Genomic DNA, 22,678 nt, shown 5'->3' on the forward strand with positions numbered 1-22,678 from the left:
GTGCATTGCAGCCTGGAGATGCAGCTAGCCGGGCACCTTCACACATACTGAAACCTGAACAGAGCCTAAGTATCCCTGCCCGATCACAGAGATCTCTGGGGCAGCCTCTGCTGGTGGTCCCTCATGGCTTAAATGCACAGATCATAATGGCTAGAAGGTGTGCATTCAGTGTTGTGGGTCCAAGCCGGTAGAACTCACTCCCAGCTGAGACTGAACAGGCACCCTCCTTGCTGAACTTCAGGCACGACTAATACTTGCTTCTTCCAGCAGATACAGGAATACCCCCGCTATACGGACCTTCACTTTAGGGACACTCGCGAGTACAGACATACTTACAGTAGCACCATTCCCGTTTATGTACTTCGCTTCGAAAGAACGGACACTTAACCTCTGGATGTGGCCTGTTCTTTCGGTGGGGGGTGGAAAGAGATGTGACCGCGCAACCGCGAATCAGCTGGGAGGTGCGATCATGATCAGCTGAGAGGCGCGGCAGCGCAGCAGCGGAAGCTTTAGCGCGGGGCTTTGAGGCTCCGCGTGAAGGAGAGGTGGCACAGTGGCGGTGCAAGTGAAAAAAGGTAGTGCTTCACTTTAAGTACATTTTCGGTTTACGTAATAATAATAAATAATAATAAATTTAATTTTTGATTCGCCTATCTGGCCGAAACCCCTCTAGGCGACGTACAACATTAAATTCAACAATACATAATAATACAATACATAATAAAATACAGCACAGTCAACAATAACCATTTTAAAAAGCGGCAGTACAGGGCCATCAATAGACAATTTTAAAACAATATAAGAAACTAGCCCACCCCGGGGACCCCAAAGGCCTGTCCAAAGAGCCATGTTTTTAAGGCTCGGCGAAATGTATCTAGGGAAGGGGCATGGCGAAGATCGAACGGGAGGGAGTTCCAGAGAGTGGGGGCCGCCACTGAGAATGCCCTCTCGTACTCGCTCTGGACCCATTGTGTACGTTAATGTGGGGTATTCCTGTATTTCAAGACAGTGTTTGGGTTTGTTTGGTTTTATGATGAGTTTTTATTGCTTTATACTCTATGTGGTTTATTTTTATGTACACTGTTCAGAAATGCTAATGATAAAGAGGTATATAAATGTCATAAATAAATAAATATGCAGTAAATGTAGATGTTTGTGAGTGTGGGAGAGAAGGAGAGGGGAGGGAAGAATTTCTGTGGGGGTTGTCCTCAGTACTGTGGCTACTTGAGGGCACCATCAGGTCCTCCCTTCGTCAGACTCCAGACCCACTCACCTTTCCTTTGATGCTGAGTCCTCCAGTGTCATAGACGATGCCCTTCCCAACCCAGGCAATGGTCTGTGTGGCACCTTCTGGAGTATGACTGAGCACAGCTAGAGCAGGGGGGTGCACGGCTGCTTTGCCAACACCGTAGATACCTGGGAATGGAGAGAAAGGCTGAGAAAGGCTTGTCATGGAGGCTGAAAGAATTCTTTGAACCCACGGGTAAATTCTTAACCACGCACAAGTTTTGAATAAATCAAGGGCTCCCACATTCTACGATCCTGACCCTTTTCAGAGATTCAGATTTATAGTCAACCTGATGGCATCCAAAAGGAGGGAAGCAGTCTAATCCATTGGCAGCACGTTAAGAAGCAAAGAGAGGCTTTACTGAAACAGAGCAGGGTACATTTAAACCAGCATTCTGTTAAGAGCAATGGACAGCTGTCATCAGAAGCATCCAGCAGGCACACAAGCATGTTCCTATCATCTGGGATCCAGAGGTATACTGTCTCTATACATGGAGGGTCCACTTAGCTCTATTGGCTAATAGCCCACCAAACCATCAATCCTAAGTCACCAGTTCTCATATGCTCTGACCCACCTTTTGCACCAGCAAGTGAGGCCACTGATTCAAAAAACCCCAGATACATACAAGTTATTTATGTATCCAAGAGCCACTGTGGTGTAGTGATTAGAGTGTCAGATTGGGACCTGGGAGACCAGGGTTCAAATCCCTGCTTGGCCACAAAGCTCACTGGAGTTGGGCAGGTCACTGTCTTTCAGCCTAACCTACCTCACAAGGTTGCTGTGAGGATAAAATCAGGAATTGGGGAACCATGTTTGCCACTTTGAGTGCCTTGGAAAACATGTGAGATTGATAATGATAATGTCAAGATAAACCAAAAATTCATGTCCTGCCATTTCATAAATCTTTTCTAAAAAACATAACTTGGGATGCATTCTTCAGAGCTGGTGCATAAATAAAGGTTTCCTTGCTCTTAAAAAAGTGGGGGGAAACAGCCTGTGTTTCAACCCTTGCTTGCAGTAATATTACATCACCCTCCACTACATGTGTCCAGGGCACCAAAAAAGGTGCTCAGGCCCAAAGTACAGTAGGGCCCCGCTCATACAGCGGGTTATGTTTCGGACCCCCGCTGGAAAGCAAAAACCGCTGGAAAGCAGATCCCATTGACTTACATTGACCAAAATGGCGCCCGGAGGCAAAAAACCGCCGTAAAAGCAGAACAAGCGCTGTAAAGCGGGGCCTTTCTACAATTCACAACCACTGTATTAGCAGAATGCTGTAAAGCGAAGCGCTGTAAAGCGGGGCCCTACTGTACACTATCATCAATTCATTAATTTACCGCTTAATGCCAAAATAGGCTTCACAATGTGGCTCAGCCCCACCTATATCTGTTTTGATTACTGGGGGGAGGGTGTCTACAAACTTTGTCTATCCTTGGTAGTTAGTTAACGTTTGTACTTAGCTAGACACTGAGGGCTTGTGGGATGGGCTTTTGTCTCAGACACGAGCTTTTTTTGGAGGTTCTCTTGAGCACCTCCGAAATCCAGTGCAACTGTGGGAGACAAAGTCCAACCCCTTCCCCCCAAGCTGGGTCAGCAGGCAAACTGCCCCCAGTCATGCTGGGACAATGAGAGACCGAGTGCAAAGTCAGGGAGAGCCCCTGCCCTCTTGACATGGGCTGGAGACTCTCTCACCAGATTAAAAAATGGCAAGCTGGCCAGTGCAACTGGCTCCTGAATGACTCAGCATGACAGCTCTCATCTGAATCCCAGTGTAAGCTTTTGTGATCAGTCTATCAATATGAGGAAGCTGCCTTGCATCAACTCAGGCCATTGGTCCATCTAGCTTGGTACTGTCTACACTGACTGGCAGCAGCTCTCCAGGATTTCAGACCAGAGTCTTTCCCAGCCCTACCTGGAGATGACAGGGATTGAACTTGTGACCTTCTGAATACAAAACATGTAGTCTGTGTGTCTCGCCTATGGCCTCTCCCCAGTATTTTCTTTTTATACATTTTAGGTGTGAGTTCTCCCATACATTTTCCAAATGAATTCAACCTTTGCATTGTTGGAGGCTGGGGGAGTTGCAACTGAAATGTATTGCAGGGCTCTCAAAGGGTTTAATGAGGACTGTCACATGCAAAGAGTATCCTCTAAGCTCCCCACCTTCACCCTTCCAAAAACCAGAATCCTACACTGCTCAGCTAACCACCATGAGCATCTGCAGGAACTTGTCCAGGGGGTGGGGAATTAAACACTGAGGGTGGGGGAGGAAAACAGGTTACTTGCTCACAAAAAAAGGAGAAGAGTGGTGCCTGTACATTTTCCCTCATATCTCAGATTCTACAAATGCTAGAAACTTACTCTTCTACTATATATTTTGTTTCTTTGCTACACATTTGCACACCTCTTAAGATATCGTAACTAAATTTTGCATGACGGTTCCTGAGCAAAAGGAGCAGTTTTTCATCCATGCTTGGAAACAACTGGGATAACACTGTGAATCAAGATAGCAGATTGAACCTTTCGAAACTGCACTGATTTTCACCACTGATTTCAAAACAGTTGCTTTTTTTGTTTTGTTTTGTTTCTTAGAATTCCCAAGCAATGCCAGGAACGAGATTGCACTTTTAAAATAAATAAATAAAAATACAAAAGATGGAAATCTGAGGGAGCAAATGCCCAAGAGTCCCTGAGTTCTTGGAATCAGATCAAAAATCAGAACAGAGAAGAGCTGGTTTTATTCTACGGGGCAGAAAATCACTTTGGTTTAACTGACCTCCAAATCCTTTCTCCTTCAGCTCTGCATTTCGAAAAATGGTTGGAACAATCCCAAGGTCTTTCCCAACTTTTCTGATTTCCTTCAGGGAAGGAAGGAAGACACCAGGGTCAAATGACAACACATTTAAACACTATCCTGTTTAAATTCAAAGCCAGAATCCAACAGCCATGCTGGAACAACCACCTGTCCGGATCACCTCCTTCCACATCCAGCCTGCCAAGACACCAAAGTTGTTGTCGGAGGCTCTCCTCCAAGTTCCCCCACCTTCTGTGGCAAAGTGGCTGGTGCCTGGGGAAAGGGCCTTATCGGATGTGGCACCCCATTAATGGAATCTTGCCCATAGGAAGCCTCGCCTGGCCCTGACTTTAATGTCATTTTGGTCCCAAACAAAGACCTTTTAAAAAATATCTCCCTGGACTTTAAAAGCTGCTAAATTACTGTTGACTTGCTTTTACCTGCTGGTGGGGATTGTCTCTGTCATTGGCTCCAAGGCTGGAGCAAAGGATTCGGGATTGGTTGACAGCTGTGTAGGCGAGGCAGTTGGAGTACCTCAGCTTAGGCAGGGCTAAACCGTCAACACTCCCTGTCACTCTTTCCTGGAGGAGTTCTCCATACTCCTTAAGCTTAATAGCTGCTAAGCTGGCACATTCCCTGCCTGCCTTTCCTACAGGAATGGTGGCAAAGTCCAAGGGCCGCATTCCCTTTTGGGCAACCTTCTGGGGGCCTCATGCCAGTGGCAAGAGGCAAAAGTGGATGGAGAAAACAATGTAAATTTCACCTTGGTCAGTAGGCTAGTTTTTACACATATCCTCTCTATCATCCATCCAAGTGAGGATTATCAGAGTTTAAGGGCCCATTCCCGCCAGGCAAAAACACTTAAGGAAGGTATGAAGCAGGGCTGGTGATGGTTGTGAGGTGAGAGGGGGTTCGTGGCTTGGAAGAGTCCTGAGGGCCAGATAGAGAGACATGGAGGCCTGCCTTTGGCTCTGAGGCTCCTCACCCCTGGCTACCAAGGCTTCCTTGATGGCACAGTGGCAAAACTGGAGGGGAGGGCCAGGAACATGGCCACCACAACTCCTTGGCTACCAAGGCCAGTGGAAAATTGTGGACCACTGGGAGATATTTTGTGCTGGCCCTGAGTTGCCCTGAAAGCAATTACGTGCTGAAGGGAGGGACGAAAATGAAATGAGCTAATCAATCGGAATAATGGACTCAAGTTGCAGGAAGCCAGATTTCGACTGGACATCAGGAAAAACTTCTTAACTGTTAGAGCCATACGACAATGGAACCAATTACCTAGAGAGGCAGTGGGCTCTCCGACACTGGATGCATTCCAGAGGCAGCTGGACAGCCATCTGTCGGGAATGCTTTGATTTGGATTCCTGCACTTGATGGCCTTATAGGCCCCTTCCAACTCTACTATTCTATGAATCAAGATCCTATCTGCTAGCCTTCACAGAAGTGTGTGATTTTCACTAAAGAGATCCATAGGTGAAGCCAAAACTTGAGGCCACAAAAGCAGACTGCCCACAACAGGGAATAAGAGATGGCGGGGGGGGGAGCCATCTTCCACCAACAACCCCTCCCCCCACAAAAACTCTCCCTGAGACTGGTGGCACATCACGATGTAGCTCTGTCTTTGCCAACCTCGTGCCCTCTGGATGTTTTGGACTACAACATGCATGACCCTCAGCCAGCACAGGGGTGTTTACAGGACTTGCAGCCCACAGCATCTGAAGGGTCAGCGAAGGCTGATGAAGCATCTTTCCAGGGGCATCCTATCCTTGGAAAGCCACCAGGCATACTTGGAGATGCAGCAAACAGGCAGTGGGATGGGGGAGGAACTCTCCACCACCTCACTTTTAAGGACTACCCCCTTAAAAATTCACCTAATCCAATCTTTGGGATGCATATTCTCCTCCACACCAAAACTTGCAAAAAATGACTGGGCCAAATATTTCAGCCCAGCACAAAAAAGTGTTCCTTGACATTTTGAAAGTCACTGCCCAAGGATAGTCAGGAATGAAGTGAGGTACTTCTATGTTTCTAAATGAAATTTGTCTGACGATGCCCCTCAGAAGAGGCCCAGGCTGGGACCGATTTCACAGGTGCCTTGTACCCCTTACACATGGACCCTGGTGGATATCAGTGGCCCAGCCTACAAACAAGAACCTAGACGTCCTGAACATTTAGTCATTCTGATTTATGGGGCTCATTAAAATCATCTCATTTAAAATGGTAAACATTTCATCATGAAATAACAAGTGGCAAGTTGGGCACCTTCTTGAGCAAAACACAGTTTTGCTATAAAGAAAAACAGTGAATCCTGGCCAATGCTTTCTAAACCCAATGGACAGATCAAGCAAACCCTGTTAAAAGGTTATCACCAACCTCCAGGAAGCTATCCGTGTTCATTTCATTGCATGGGGTGTCAACGATCCGAGCAGCCAGCCTTATGCCTTCTGTAGCACTTTCCAGACACTAGAAATGTTACATTAAAGGAAAATGGTGCATGTTACAGGTCTAAATGCATCACAATACTGGCTTTGGTTTCGCACAACGCTACAACTGCATTGCTCAGAGACTTTCCAGGTGTCAGCATAATTCAAGCATCATGAACGTCTGTAGCACAGACCGGAGACTACTTATGACAGCTTGGTCTTAGTAATGTTTGGCAAGTCGAATGACACACTTCTGCCTAACAGAAGGCAACACCACATTGCCCTTCTTGGGAACCTAAAGTTCTTGCATTTATTATACAGCCCAGAGAATGGCTGCATACTATAGTCAGCATGGATTTTTTGCATCCCGCAATGTTAAATCAAAAATGCACCCCCATGCCATTCTGATGTTTCCCATAAGCTCATTTCAAAACAAAACCTTACAAAATGTATAGTGATGAACTCAGAAATGCTTGCTTAACAACTCTCTAAATTTGCATGGCGATACACAAAAGTCAGAGAGAATTGAGAGTTCAAAGTGTAAAAAGAGAGAGAGAAAAACCTGATCCTTTTTGGACTTTTTTCTGTCAGAGTTCTCATAATCTGTTGAAATTCATTAAAAATCAGCCATGTTTACAGAGTACCTGTAATCCTATTACTGACCTTGCCCCATATTCTGACCTTCATCTTCTGCAGTTTAAAAGTTAAAAAAAATGTCTGACTGATTTTTAATTAATTTTAGAAATTTAGCATTAAACTCAGTGATAATGTCGGGCATGCTCAATAAGAACCAACTGTCAGAGTTCTAAAAGCCATACTCACAGCTGTTGGGCTTGCCTAATCAGCGGGCAACACCCACACCAGACTTTGATTTCACGTGAGACAGTCATGGCTTTCCCCAAATAATACTGGGAAGTGTAGTTGTGAAGGTGCTGAGAGGAGACTCCTATTCCACTGACAGAGGTCCAGTGGCCAGAGTGGTTTAACAGTCAGCTGCTCTGACTGAAGTCTGTGAGGTGAACAAGGTGTCTCCTAGTAACTCTCAGCACCCTTCACTAACTACACTTTCCTGGATTCTTTGGGAGAAGCCATGACGGTCTCAAGTGAAATAAACAACTGGTGTGGATGTGGCCAGGGACAGGTTTGGTTTAAATTTGGGTGGGAGGCTAGATGTGTCTGCTGTAGAATAAAAACGTGGGGGAAATTCTGAAAAACAATGATACTGTTCACAATGTTTTCCTTTTGGAAAGGAAAGGGGCTTCCCCTCTGCCCAGTGCCCACAAATCCAATCTTCTCCCCTCCCTCTCTCCCTCTTGCCCTCCTCCTCCCCTCCCTGCCCCTCCCCCAGGTCAGTTTCACCTATCCTAAGCATGATTACACAGGAGTAAATCCCACTGAACTCAAATAGCATGCAAATGTTCAAATCTGCCCTCCCCTCCTCCTCCCTCCTGTCCCCTTCCAATCCCCTCCTTACCCCCCCTCCTCCCTCCCCCATGGTCCCCATGAGGACTACGACCTGGGAGACCAGGGTTCGAATCCCCACACAGCCATGAAGCTCACTGGGTGACCTTGGGCCAGTCACTGCCTCTCAGCCTCAGGGGAAGGCAATGGTGAATCACCTCTGAATACAGCTTACCATGAAAACCCTATTCATAGGGTCGCCGTAAGTCGTAATCTACTTGAAGGCAGTCCATTTCATTTTCAAGCATGAATGCACGGGAGTAAATCCCACTGAATTCAATAAGCATGCAAATGATCAAACCTGCACTCCCCTCCTCCTCCCTCCCATCACCTCCCTTTTGCCCCTTCCCTCCCCCTTCCTTCATCCCTCCCCTTCCACTTCCAATCACCTCCTTCCCCCTCCCCCTTTCTGCTCCCCTCTCCCCCTTCCTCCTTCCCTCTACTCTCCCTTCCCCCTTCTCCTCCCCCATGGTGAGATTTACCCATCCTAGCCATGATTGCATAGGAGTAAATCCCACTGAACTCAGTAAGCATGCAAACGATCAGACCTGCCTTTCCCATCCTTCCTCTCTCCTCTCCCTTCCTTCTCCCTTTTTCCTCCCCTCCCCTCTTCCTTCTTCCTCCTTCCCTGCCCACTCCAGCCCTCTCTCCTCTGTGGTCAGTTTTACCTATCCTAAGCATGATTGCAGGGGAGTAAATCCCACTGAACTCAATAAGCATGCAAATGATCAATCCATTCTTAGCAAACTTACACAGGATCCTATTTTTTACCTCCCGGATTAAAAAGCAGGGAAATTCACTAATAGGCAAAAAACCTTGCAGTTTAAGAACTTATCTATAGCCCACAGATATTTCTACCAAACATTAAAAAGAAGGGAAACTGGGGAGCTCAAGTGAATTCACCAGGGGAGCAGGAGACCTGACTTCCTCTCTGAGATATTGGACTGCCCTACAAATTGGTCAAAATGCAAACACAATTTGGGATGGTCTTTCACAGTCCAATCCACTTCCTGCGTAGCTTGGAAGAATTTGGTATCATGTGCCTCTGAGCATATGGTGAGTGGTGGCAACACCTGCAATCAGCCCAAATAATAGAAACAAGACATGTGCTGTGCTGATCTTGTTTTAGCAGGGAAGAAGAAACTATATTAAAACAGCTGATAGTCTGTTTAGTCTATCACTTTAGTGACTTTAAATATGTTTGATTTACTTTGCATTTTAGTGAAGTTTCCTTAGTAAATCATTTTATTTTGACTTCCGGGAAGGGTGACTTAGCCTGTGCCTGCTTTTGAGACGGGCTCCTGCCTCAAAAGAAGCTTATTCAGATATATCAGTCAGTTTTTTCTTTTTTTTTTGGCTGATTAAACTTCTCCCGGGTAGGGAGAAACGAAGAGATTAACCTCAAAGCCTATTTTTGTTGGGACGACCAGATCTCATTAATTTATGGGACGAGGTCCAGCCGACGAAGGTGGGACGGATTTTCAACAGCAAGCTCTATCTGTTAAAGCGAACGTTCATCTTATCTTCTAAGAGAGAACGCACTAACAGGCAAGCACCCTTCTTTCTATATTTTTCTTTTACTTGACTTAAATTGTTGCTGTTTAAAAGAGATTTGCCAGATTGATCGGTTTTTGACATCTCACTGGGGAGCCGTAACTTCTCTCTGCTACGCACTAATTAATAGCTTATCTCTGTTTTTGTTGCAAAAAGCTGTCCTGGATTTGCATTCTAAAGATACACACAGAAGAGGGATTTCTATTCCAGATTTTTATTTTGAAAAATATTATACTGTTTTGAGACTACTCTCTTTTTGGTCTATTTTATTTTGACGAATCTGTTTCTTGACGATTGCCATTAATTGCTTCGATCCTGGGAACTGCATTTTGTTTACTTAACTATTGGAGAGATAAGGCTGTCTGCTCTGTTTATACTGTGATGTCACCAAGTTTGGAGTATTAACCCAATTGTTGCTGAAATAAGAAGTGGTTTTCCTATATTTTTCTTTTAAAATGGCAATTAAGAAAGTGGCTGAGAATCTGGAAATAACTATGTTTCAGAGAATAATGAATGAGATTGAGATAACGAAAATTGAATTGAGTAAAATGAAGCAGGAGATTAAAGATATAAGGGTCCCTGTGAGAGAGGTGACCCTGGAAGGGGTCCCTGTGAGAGAGGAGACCCCGGAGATTGGAATAGGGGTCCCTGTGAGAGAGGAGACCCTGGAGACTGGAATAGGGGTCCCTGTGAGAGAGGAGATCCCGGAGATTGGAACAAACGTGGAACAGGAACAAGATTTGGAGTCTATGGACTTTAGAAATAAAATCTATTGTTTGGAACTCAATGTTATCTCTGAAGAAATTAATGAAGATTCTAGAGATAAAGTTATCAATGGCATGGATTATCTTCTGGACTGGAATGATGTGATGGAGCCCAATATAGAGAAAATCTATGGAATTAACTGCAGCCATGTGACAATGGAAAAACTTTTAAGAGATGACCCAGTGTATTTTGAAAAAAAGAACAGAGATATGATTTTACAGCAGTATTTCAGCAACTTATTCAGAATGGATGGCAAGAAAATATTTGGGATAGAGGTAATTCCCATCAGACTCTTATTATATGACTATGGCTTTGACAGCAAGATTATTATGGAATACTGATAATGGAAGATTGGATATTGAAATTACTGGACTTAACAAGACTACTGAAGATGGAAGATGGAAAATGGAACTAATAGAGATAATAGAACAATGGCTACTGAAATTACTGAACCTAACAGATTCTGATGTGATGGATTAATTGAAATGTTTATTTTGACTATGGTTATGACAATAAGATTATCATAATTAGTAATGAGATGGATTAATCGATATGCTTATCTGGAAAAAAAAATTGATAGATATATTTCTTAAAGAATTGAAACCTCTCTTTGACTTTTTGTGGAAAGAATAAAGTAATGTTTATGAGATTTGATGATTAAGTAAGATAACTACTGGAGGAAAGTGATTTTATAATATGACTTAAGAGACAGGATTGCTATATATTATAGACTTATAACTGATTTGATCTTTGACAAATGGGAAGTCAATATTTTACTCTTTATTTTTTTTTTTGTTTTTTTTTTTTTCTTCTTTTCTTTTTTTCTTTTTGTTTAACTATTTTTGATTTTGTTTTTTGTCTTTGAATGTTTTATGATTTTGTCTTGTATGTTTTATGAAAATCTGAATAAAAATTATTGAAAAAAAAAAAAAAAAAAGTAAATCATTTTATTTTGCTTCTGTTTCTGTGAATATGTGAAGCACAGCAACACTTTGCAACACTAAAAAAAGTTCCAAAAAGAGTTGTGGAATAATGGCACTGAATATTCTGCAGAATAGTTTCCAATGGACATGAGGAGTGCCTCAGTTTGCACAAGATAAAACAGTGCAAGGTGAAATATATTCTAGCAAAATTCTAGGTGTGCTCTATGTTTTTAATTGACCATGCCCACTTTTCCTTAAGTGGAGTAGTTTAAGCACAGCAGGCTGAAAACATGCATCTTGGGCAGGCCAAGCCTGTTTTTTCCAACAGCTAGAGTCATTGTTTAAATAACAACATATTGTAATCAGTCTGATTTTGCATCAAACTGCAGTTTTAGATTCAACTGTTAATGCACCCAAATTAGAAGTAGAGCATAACCTCCAGTTTGAAACACAAAAGTCTATCTTCACCATCACATGACATTGACCAATAAAAAGGCTTTGAAAGTATTAAAAATAATTTTACATAGATTTCTATGATGAATAATGAGAAAAATATAATTTTCTAGGTTAGAATTTCTGTAGAAATAGTTGTAATACAGAAAAGAAGCAAATAATGCCAACAAACATACAAAAATGTAATTCTCCATCTTTAGAGATCGCAGGTGTTGCCCCACTCACCATATGCTCAGAGGAACATCTTACCAAATTCTTCCAAGCTACACAAGAAGTGGATTGAACTGTGAAAGACCAACCCAAATTGTGTTTGCATTTTGACAACTTTGTAGGGCAGTACAATATCTCAGAGAGGTCAGGTCTCCTGCTTCCCTGGTGCATTCACTATAAGCTGCCCAATTTCCCTGCTTTTTAAAGTTTGATAGAAATATCTGTTGACTTATGTTCTTAAACTGCAAGGTTTTTTTGCCTATTAGTGAATACCTTATAAATCGTTCCAGTCAACTCCAAGTGGTCCTCCTGGTACAAGGACCAAGACACTACCAGCTCTCCAAATGTCTCACACTCTGATGTTGCAAGGAACTGAGGGAAGGATTTTTTTTTTATTAGAAAGTATGAAGGCAAGCTAAAATACGAAGTACTGTTTGAGTAGCAGTGGCGGCTGGTGGCCATTGGAACTGATGGGGCAGAAGGCAGAAAGGCCAACAGTAGGTGGAGCCAGAGCCAATGACAGACACAACCAACTAATTCTAGTTTTGTCCCCGGGCTCCTCCCCCCTGCACAGTTCTACAGGAGCAATACTGATACTAAGGAAGAGGAAGCTAGCAGACAGTGCCACCCCGTGAACAAGTTGTAAGCAAGAAGGCAGGCAGGTGGGGACTGGTGAAAGCAGACTGAATTTGGTGGGGCAATGCGCCATTTGCCCCTGAGTAGAATCCTTAACTTGGGCCCCATCTGCACTATACATTTAAAACTGCATCATACAACAGTCATGGCTTCTCCCAAAGAATCCTGGGAATTGCAGTTCATTAAGGGTGCTGAGAGGTGTTAGGAGACCTGTACAACTCACAGAGCTACAATTCTGAGACTGGTTTAATGGTCAAGCCCTCTTCCCAGGGAATGGAACGTTCCCCTTTGCGCTACCTTGAATACAACCCATGATTACCATAGAATATGAACAGGAACACTTGATGCACCCACCTTTATATTCCACTAACTGGATGGGGACTCTGTCAAGTCTAAACAAACAAACTAACTAAAATTAAAGACCTGCTAAGCAAAGTTAATGTTGGATTACCAAACTCTTATTTTTGATGACTGGATTACTGCAAGCAAAACCCAGGTGCTCGTAGCTCTTTTGGAGCAAATAAAATTCCAGCTGCGTTTCAGGTTTTAACACATTTAAATGTTTGTAAATTGCCTGCCATGTAGCACTGCTAAAGAGAAAACAGCAATGTGACCAGGCAAGAAAGAGCCTTTAAAATTAACCCAAAATTGAGAGGCACTTGCATCAAATTCGGTTATGTTACTTCAAAGGTATCAAACTTCTCCTGGTGCAACAAACCAGCAACTTACTTTAAGCGTTTCCACCTCCACTGGGCCATTGTTCTGTCCCACCAGGAAAAATTCCACGACGACAGTTTTCTTCTCTGTACGTCTAGATGCGCTGGAACGATGTGTGAACAGCGGGAAAGCTCTTGCTATGGCACAGGCTGAGGCAAAGACCTCCGAGCGCTCACAGACCATCTGAAATGAAAACAGAAAGTCAAATGCCTCACATAAGCATGAGAAAGTTGGGGCAGGGGGACATCAGAAACTGTCTCATACCGAGAGGATAGGAGGGAGGAGGAGGGAAGAGCAGATTTGATCATTTGCATGCTTTTGAAGTTCAATGGGATTTACTCCCGTGCAATCATGCTTGAAAATGAAATGGGACTGCCTTCAAGTCGTTTCTGACTTATGGCGACCCTATGAATAGGTTTTCATGGTAAATGGTATTCAGAGGTGGTTTTACCAGTGCCTTCCTCTGAGGCTGAGAGGCAGTGACTGGCCCAAGGTCACCCAATGAGCTTCATGGCTGTGTGGGGATTCGAACCCTGGTCTCCCAGATCATAGTCCAACACTCTAACCACTACACCACACTGGCTAAGTGCTTATGGATATTTTAAACCGCCCCCCCCATACACCGCTTTCTCTCGCTTTCACTTACAAGGATGCACCTGTTGGCCCCTCCTGGGAGACAGCTTCGAATGAGTCGTGTGAGGAACTGGGCGGCTGACGGGCTGTTGTGTCTGCTGACCCGGGAAGGTAAGGCTGCTACAGTGGCGTAGTTCAGGTAGAGAGGGCAGCTGTCAGTTGGGTTTGGGTTCAGGGTGCTTAGCGCAGCTTGCCACATCTGAGAACAGAAAAGACAGCAAAAGGTTAGAGGCCTTCGAAGCTTTTAGAAGACAAGTCACCTGTTATTGCTCTTATGTGCTACCCCTTTAGACAAGCAAGCACCTCGACACAGTGGTAAGGGATGTGCAGCAGCACTGTTGCAGTATTATAAAAACCCCAGACTGTGTAAGAGCCCATGTTGCATGGGAAGGGCCATAGCTCAAGTGGAAAAGCGCCTGCTTTGCATGCAGAAGGCCCAGGGTTCAATACCCAGCATCTCCAGGTAGGGCTGGGAATGTTCTCTCTCTGAAATCCTGGAGAACTGCTGCCAGTCAGTGTGGACAATAAGGAGCGAAATGGACCAATAGTCTGGCTCAGTACACGGTGGTTTCCTATATGCATTGGGAGCAGTGGCGAGTGGTGGCTCCATGTTAATGGGGCAGTGGAATCTGCCCCGGGTTTTAGTCTGAACTTTCCAGGAGCTATCTGACGCACCTTGGACAGCTCCTTGAAAGTTCAGACTAAAACCCAGAGCAGATTCTCAGTCCCAGCCACTACTGACTGGGAGCATCCATAGCTCCATGGAACAACAACATGCTTTGCAAGCAGACAGTCCCAGGTTCAATCCCCAGCATCTCCAGGTCAAACTGCCAGTGTCCGGAGACTGAAATCCCGGAAAGCTGCTGCTGGTCAGTGTAGGTAATACTGAGCTAGACAGACCAAAGGTCTGATTCAGTATAAGCAGGAAAACAAAAATCCCCGAAGGCTGTAAGCAGATTTATTTCTTAAAGAAGCCCAAGGCATTTCAGCCTCTATTGTGTTCGGCCTTCATCAGGAGCTACAAGAAAAACAATACACCACATTTAATTACAGGAGAATAAATAATCATAAATGTCAACAAAGGATTAAAATACAATTGTTTCATGTATTTTTTTTCCTTGTAGCCCCGACAAAGGCCGAACACAGTAGAGGCCGAAATGCCTTCGACTTGTTTAAGAAATAAATTTACTTACACTATTTCGGGATTTTTTCTCTCAGCATTATTTCTGTTTTTTTGAATGCTGACTGCTTTTTGTAATCTCCGATTCGGTATAAGACAGCTTCCTGCATTCCTACACAAATCCTCCCCACACCAATGACAACCCAGGAAAAAGTGGGCTAACGCTGGCAGGGAGGTATCTTTTTAAGCCGGCCGAAGCTTTTGCTGTTACCCGTGGTATGCAATCCAATACATGTCTACTCAGAAGTAAGCTTCATTGGGTTCAACGGGAATTATTCCCAAGTAAGTGTGTAATGGATTGCAGCCTAGCAGCAAAGGCAAAGGCTGTAGCTCAATGACAAAGCAAATAATATTCATTAGTAAGGACCCAGTATAGCGGAACCCTGTTAAAGTATCTCAGAAAAAACAAGGTAGGGAAAGGCCTGTGTTAGGGACCCTAGACCAGAGCTTGGAAAAGTTACTTTTTTTGAACTACAACTCCTGCCTGTTGAATTTCTTGTACGTTGCAGAGGTATTTCTTGATTTATTTAAATTAATTTATTTTTAACTAATTTAATCTTGATATTTTAATATCTGTACTGAGGTCTTTTTAGTTATTTCTGAGTTTAATTATGTTTCGATTTTTGATATAATGGATCTATTTTAAAGTTGTTTATCATATGGTTTTAATTGTATATTGGTTCTTTGTCTGGTGTTCACCGCCCAGAGAGCTTCGGCTATGGGGCGGGATATAAATTTAATAAATAAATAAATAAATAAATATCAGCCCAATCCAGTGGCCATGCTGGCTGGGGCTGATGGGAGTTGTAGTTCAAAAAAGTAACTTTTCCAAGCACTGCCCTGGACAGCTGGCGGCCACAATGGTGTACATCCACTGGCCTGGGGACTGGGCGGCTCCAAGAATTCTGACTGAAGTTATTTCTATCCATTGTATGATGGATGCATGCGCATTTTTGCGGTGCCCACATGATGATGTTGGCATCCAAATACCAGTCTATATATTCCCCTATTTAATCTGGATGCACCTTCTCTATTTTGTGGCCACATCTGCACCAGACATTTAAAGCACTATTATACCACTTTAACAGTCATGGGTCTGTGAGGATAACAGGGGTCTCCTAATGACTCTTAGCACCCTTAACTATAATTCCCAAGATTCCTTGGTGGAAGCCATGATTGTTAAAGTGGTATAATAGCGCTCTAAATGTGTGGTGCAGATGTGGCCTAAGTTAAAAAAAAACTTGTTGACAATGACCAACTTACAATACTAGGCCCCCATCTGAAAGCATCCTCATCATATGGCACCTTGTTTTATTCTAACTGCCTGCCAACCTTTGCTTGACTCCTCAAAATAGCCCATCAGTTAGGGGTTAAGTGCAACTGCTCCAGGCCTGACTCCAAGGTAGGAGCAGCACTGTGGAGTCTTTCTTCAAATGGACAGGCTAGCTCAATTCTTCATAGAATCTTAAAATCATAGAGTTGGAAGGGACCTATAAGGCCATCAAGTCCAACCACCTGCTCAATGCAGGAATCCAAATTAAAACATACCCAATAAGTGGCTGTCCAGCTGCCTCTTGAATGCCTCCAGTGTCAGAGAGCCCACTACCTCCCTAGGTAATTGGTTCCATTGTCGTATGGCTCTAAAAGTTAGGAAGTTTTTCCTGATGTCCAGTCAAAATCTGGCTTCCTGAAACTTGAGTCTGTTATTCCGTGTCCTGTACTTTGGAACGATCGAGCAGAGATCCTGACCCTTCTCTATGTGGCAACCTTCCAAGTACTTGAAGAGTGCTATCATGTCTCCCCTCAGTCTTCTCTTCTCAAGGCTAAACATCCCCAGTTCTTTCAGTCTCTCCTCATAGGGCTTTGTTACTAGTCCCTTTATCATCCTTGTTGCCCTCCTCTGAACCTGTTCCAGTTTGTCTGCATCCTTTTTAAAAAGTATGGTGTCCAGAACTGGATGCAGTACTTAAGATGAGGCCTAACCAGTGCCAAATAGAGGGGAACAAATACTTCACGTGATTTGGAAACTATACTTCTGTTAATGCAGTCTAACATAGCATTTGCTTTTTTTGCAGTCACATCACACTGTTGGCTCATATTCAGCTTATGATCTGCAACAATCCCAAGATCCTTCTCGCATATAGTATTGCTGAGCCCAGTACTCCCCCATCGTATAACCGTGCATTTGATTTCTTTTTCCTAGGGGTGGAACTTTGCACTTATCCCTGTTAAATTTCATCCTGTGGTTTTCAGCCCAATGCTCCAGCCTATCAAGATTCCTTCGAATTTTGTTTCTGTCTTCCAGGGTATTAGCTATCCCTCCCAATTTTGTATCATCTGCAAATTTGATAAGCATTTCCTGCACCTCGTCATCCAAGTCATTAATAAAAATGTTCATAGATTCCTTGTGATTTTATAATAATTCAGCCTGCAATCTCCATCTTGGAACAGCGTCTAATGTGGACCTCATGCGAAACGAACAAGTGACATGGCAGGTGTTTAACAACAAAGCCTAAATTTTGTATTTAAAATACAACATCTCCCGTCCCTCCCCCACTTTGTGTAACATCTTGCCTGATAAAGATCACTAGAGAATCAAAGAAACATAGAATAATAGAGTTGGAAGGGGCCTATAAGGCCATCAAGTCCAACCTCCTGCTCAATGCAGGAATCCAATTAAAGCATACTCAACAGGTGGCTGTCCAGCTGCCTTTTGAATGCTTCCAGTGCTGGAGAGCCCAACGCCTCCCTGGGTCATTGGTTCCATTGTTATATCGCTCTAACAGTTAGGAAGTTTCTCCTAATGTTCAGCCAAAATCTGGCTTCCTGCAACTTGAGCCCATTATTCCATGTCCTGCACTCTGGGATGACTGAGAAGAGATCCTGGCCCTCCTCTCTGTGGCAACCTTTCAAGTACTTTCATGGACTAGAACTTGAAAGCTACCTTGGTATTTTGTGGCATTTTGCACAAATAAAAGCTATTGCCCAACTGTGGATTTTAGTGAACAATATTTCATAGGTATTGCTTAATTACGAGGAGAAGGCACTATATTCATTAATTAGCAGCAACCATCTTTCAGCCTTGTCGCCCACTCTCTAAAATAAGCAAACTGCCTGAGATATGAAATTCGATTTTTAAATGGGCCTGTTCTTGCGCCCAAACAATTTTCATTCCAATAGCTTCACCTGCAGTGAAAAAGCAATGAAACTTATTATTATAAGATGTTGCAGGGTCTGAGGAGGAGTCTGTTTCTGTAGGGTTTGAGGAAAACAAACTTCTTGGTAGAAAGCATAAGGCCAAGTCCAGAACAATAAAAGATCCAGATATAGTACATAATATCAGACATTTTCTCCTCTCCATTATCTGCATTTTGGACATGAACAAGGAGAGGGAAATGCTACTGTGGAATTAAATGGCTGAAGATTCTAGAAATGGGATAGCTTTGGCTTGCACCAGAATTAAAACACAATCCTCTTCATTTTCATTGTTTTGAATTAGCTATGTGGACTTTTAATTCCATCGTTCACACAATAAGGAAGATGAAAGCAAGACAGGTGTACTAATTAAATGGAGACATCTCAGCAAGAGTTGCTACCCACTTTTCCCAGGGAGGTTCAGATGAGCCCTCCCCCATGCATTCAAAGAACACGTGAGGTGGGCTGCAGACTCACAGTGGAGAGCCGCCCCACCACCACACTGCTGTGTCTGGTGACCTGGCCCCACCGCCTGCACATCTGGTGCACACAAGAAAGGGCTTTATACATGTGCAAATATATGTGTATAGAGCTCAGCCTTGCAACAGGGGAATATGAGCACCATGCACACTCACTGGTACATGGAGAAGGCCTGTAGCTCAGTGTTACAGCACATGATTTGCGTGAAGAAGATTAATCCACGGCATCTCCAAGTAGTTCTCGGAAAGACTCCCAGCTTCCTATGTACACAAGTACAGCCTCTTCTCATCTGCACATGGATTTTATGCATGGGGGAATACAGCTGCCAGGTGCGTCAGCCACAGGACTAGCCCACACAGCATCATGACACCCCCCTAGACATTCTTTGAACATAGTTGGGGAGGATCATCTGAATCTGATGTCACTGTTGTGTGTAGTTAGAGACCAACAGCTGGCATGGCTTTCATAACCTCACGGAGAAAAGACTCTGCAGCCTATTTTGGTAAGGCAGAACTGGAGGAAGCCTGATCCTCCTACCGCTGCCCAGGTGCTGGCCAAGGAAGGGCAAAGGAGGCAGCTGAAGATGGGCACAGCACCACCTGTGTGGGCAGAGTATCCACAACTTTATCTGGCCATGCAGCTTTCAATCTCCCAATGCAGCAGGAAGCAGATCTGAATGCACAAAAGCTCAGACCATTTAAAAAAAAAGAAAAGAATGGGAGGCTGGTGCCCTCCAGCTGTTGCTGGACTGCATCTCCCATCATCCCTGACCATTGGCCATGCTGGCTGGGATTATTGGGAGGAAGCCCCAAAACATCTGGAAGGTCATGTGTTCCCCATCCATGCCATAAGAAGTGTATGTGAGTGTGTGTGTGTGTGTGTGTGTGAGAGAGAGAGAGAGAGAGAGAGACTCTCTCTTTTGATTTCATTTTTATTGAATTTACGTAGGCAAGTACGAATACAACCAAGCGAAATAGCAAATAACCGCATATTTTAGACATTTCGCTGGGAACGCCTATCAAAAGAGTGCATGGTATAAGAGCTTTAATCACCTGCTGTTTACCATCTTTGCAAGGACATCAAAGAAAAAGGATAACGTGTCTGGCAGGTAAGGATGTATCGAAGGAAAAGTGGATCAACAAGGAGCAAATGCCAAAGTGAAAGAGTTACAAATTCCAAAGTCTCGCACACTGGGGGCAAGGCAGGGTGTCTGTTGATGTTCTTTTTTTATTTGTATAACCAATAAAGTCAAACCAATCCTCAACAAATCTGTCTGTTTTTTGTTGACCTCTAAGCACACGAAACTCTTGAGTCAGCTTCTCAGCTAATGCCAAATAATGCCAAGATAGCTTATGGTATCAGCACTCAAGTGTGGCCCCTTTAAGGTCTCTCCAAGGCTTCACTTTTGTTTCCATCGTCAAACAAATCTAGCGGACCCAGCTGGGGACTTTTATCCACTGTTTGATAAAGCAATGTTTTGCATTTCTTTAAATATCCTGTCCCATAAAGTGGCTACTGCAGGACAGACCCACCACATATGATGGAACGTCCCAATATTTTGGCAAGTTCTCCAACAAAGTGCCAAAACACTCTCAGGAATGCAGGACAACTGAAGTGACCAATTTCAGCATCATTTATATAATAACAATAACATTTTACCCTTCCCTTCCTCCCAGAAGGAACCCATGACAGCAAACAATGAACAAAATGCTAAAAACATATTTAATGTAAACAAAGTTCAGACATGGTATTCTTCCAGTCAGGGTCAAAACCCAAGTCTCCCTCCCAAATCTTCCTCAGACCCTCCAAATGACCCATATCTCTGTCCATCAAAATCTTACCTTCTGGCACCTTCCTACACCCCCATAGGTAATTGCTCAAATTTTGTTAGCGACCTTGTGGCCCGTGTTCTGACTTCTGGACAGTTAATAAATTGACAAATCTGGGACCAATGCAGCCAATCACTACTGGTTAGCCTTGCAAAGTGTCTTTAAATTGCTGCTCCAACAGTCGTGCTGAATTGATTTGCAGATCTTTTAAATGAAAAGTTCCCTTCCTCTTTCCAATGTCTCCAAGGAAGTTGCCTGTGATTGTTGCAAAGACCAGGATGGAAGTTAAAGAGGACTAAAGGAGATGCTTCTGGAGCGTTTTCCAGACTTTAAAGGTACCACAAGTCTTTTTGGTTTTGTGTGTTTCCATTGATTTAAAGTGCAGTTGTCTGGATTTCATTCTATGTTATATTTATTCCCCCCTTACGGGAATTTGGAACAGATAAGAAGGGGGACATTACACCTTTCCTAATAAAGAAATACATAGATATGCATCCATGCACCAAATCCAAGCATTTACAAAAAAGATTTTTTTAAAAAAACAACACACTTTAATAGGTTAACCAAAAATCTAAAGAGATAAAGGCTGTGATCCTATAAACACCTGAGTGTTGAACTCAGAGGGATTTACCTCTAAGGAGATATGCATAGGATTGTGCTGCAAGACTACCATTCTTGCAAGTTATCAGGAAGTAACCCTACTGAGGAAACAGGGGCCCAATGGGGCTGTAAAGCTGACTACCCGGAATCCACTTATCTTGGAAATTGCAAGGAAACCACTAAACGGGTTCCGGATCGGACCATATGCACTCTTGCTTCCTCTCAGGAAACGCTTATCTCCTCCCCCGCCCCGCGTGGAAATCTCAGGAGATCAGCTCAAAGGCGGAATCTGCATTCCCCAGCCTACCAGGTAGAAATAATTTCTCTCTGAGGAAGAGGAACGGGAAGAGATGCTGGGGCGGAGATTCAACACGTGGGAATTAAATGATGCGAGATCGCTCGTTTGCAACAAATGCAGGACAAATTCTGTTCCTGACAAGGAGCCAGAAACCCACCCTAGAGAGCGATGCTCTCTAGTCCGTCCTAGGCCTGGAGAAAGAGAAAGGAAGCCTTCCCCAAGGCATCAGGGAAGGAAAGGGGAGGGCTTTCCTCCTGATCAATGACCTCAGGGGAAGGGGGCAACAGCAGAGGGGCGGCGGGAACGGATCTAGGGGGGCAATGGGAGTCCATGCAGCCTTTCCTCGCTCCCCAGGCGGCGCCAGCCAGGACCCTGCCGGGGGTTAGGTAACCACAGCCCAGCCCGGATTTACCTCCTCGGTGACCCGGGGCTGTAGCTTGCCCCGCAGCTGGGTCCAAGGCAAGCGGTGCAGATTCTGCAGCTGGCCCAGCACGAGCAAAGGGCGGCTTTGCGGGTCCGCCTCGCCGGCGCTGGCCTGGAACTCCAGCTGCGCGTTCGCCATCTTCCTGCCCGCGGCGGTAGCGGCGGCGCCCTCGCTCCGGCTCCTCCCAAGCAGGGCACCGCGCCTGCCTCCTCCGGCTGGACAAGGAACGGCAGCACTGTGGGCTGGGCTGGGTGACATGAAGCAAGGGGTAGGAGAGCAGCTGCTGCAACGAGGACGACGTCACGAGGGCCCGTCAGCGCATACTGGCGGCCAGCGAAGTGGAGCCTCCATGTGCCAAGGCATGATACCCCTGACTGATTGATTTACTTCATTCGTTCGCCTTATACCCCGCTCTTCCTCCTGAAGGAGCCCGTGAATACCATTTGCTAGAGGGGAAACAAGAGAAAGAAAGGCCTTGATGCCCCTGTTCACGAGCAGGACGGGTTGGTCTGGTTGGCCGCCCTGTACAAGATAATACGCTGGCCTGGAGATGGACCTTTGGCCTCACCTACACCAAAGTTCATGTGTTCTTAACAGGGAAAGCAGATAAACTCGCAGGAGGGTGGGCGAGGGGAGAGGTTGCTGCCACCTTCCTGCCTTTAAGACTAGCCTGTGGGATTAGACCAAACTATTTATTTTATTTATGAGATTTGTTAGACGCCCATCTGGCAAAGGATAATCTGCCACTCTGGGCGACTTACAACCAAACACAAGTACATTCCATATAAACATAATCAGAATCCTAAAAATTA

The 22,678-nt window shown here is 44.4% G+C and overlaps 1 protein-coding gene across 3 annotated transcripts in view; it reads right to left on the reverse strand.

Moving 5' to 3' along the window:
• NPEPL1 (aminopeptidase like 1) overlaps positions 1–22,118 on the reverse strand; it is a 37,946-nt gene extending 15,828 nt beyond the window's left edge. The window contains exons 1-6 of one of the 3 annotated variants that reach the window (XM_061631155.1): positions 21,855–22,118; positions 13,874–14,059; positions 13,240–13,410; positions 6,459–6,548; positions 4,065–4,146; positions 1,274–1,416 (exon numbers count right to left, since the gene is read on the reverse strand). In XM_061631155.1, the coding sequence (XP_061487139.1) occupies positions 1,274–1,416; positions 4,065–4,146; positions 6,459–6,548; positions 13,240–13,410; positions 13,874–14,059; positions 21,855–22,004 (822 nt within the window). In that variant the 5' untranslated portion in view covers positions 22,005–22,118. Of the gene's footprint in view, positions 1–1,273; positions 1,417–4,064; positions 4,147–6,458; positions 6,549–13,239; positions 13,411–13,873; positions 14,060–20,556; positions 20,834–21,175; positions 21,360–21,854 lie in introns of those variants that run through there. The other 2 variants (XM_061631156.1, XM_061631157.1) reach the window with 2 other exon arrangements.
• Positions 22,119–22,678: the final 560 nt, after the last annotated feature.

This window comes from Rhineura floridana, chromosome 6, assembly GCF_030035675.1.
Source record: "Rhineura floridana isolate rRhiFlo1 chromosome 6, rRhiFlo1.hap2, whole genome shotgun sequence".
Classification (NCBI taxonomy): domain Eukaryota; kingdom Metazoa; phylum Chordata; class Lepidosauria; order Squamata; family Rhineuridae; genus Rhineura; species Rhineura floridana.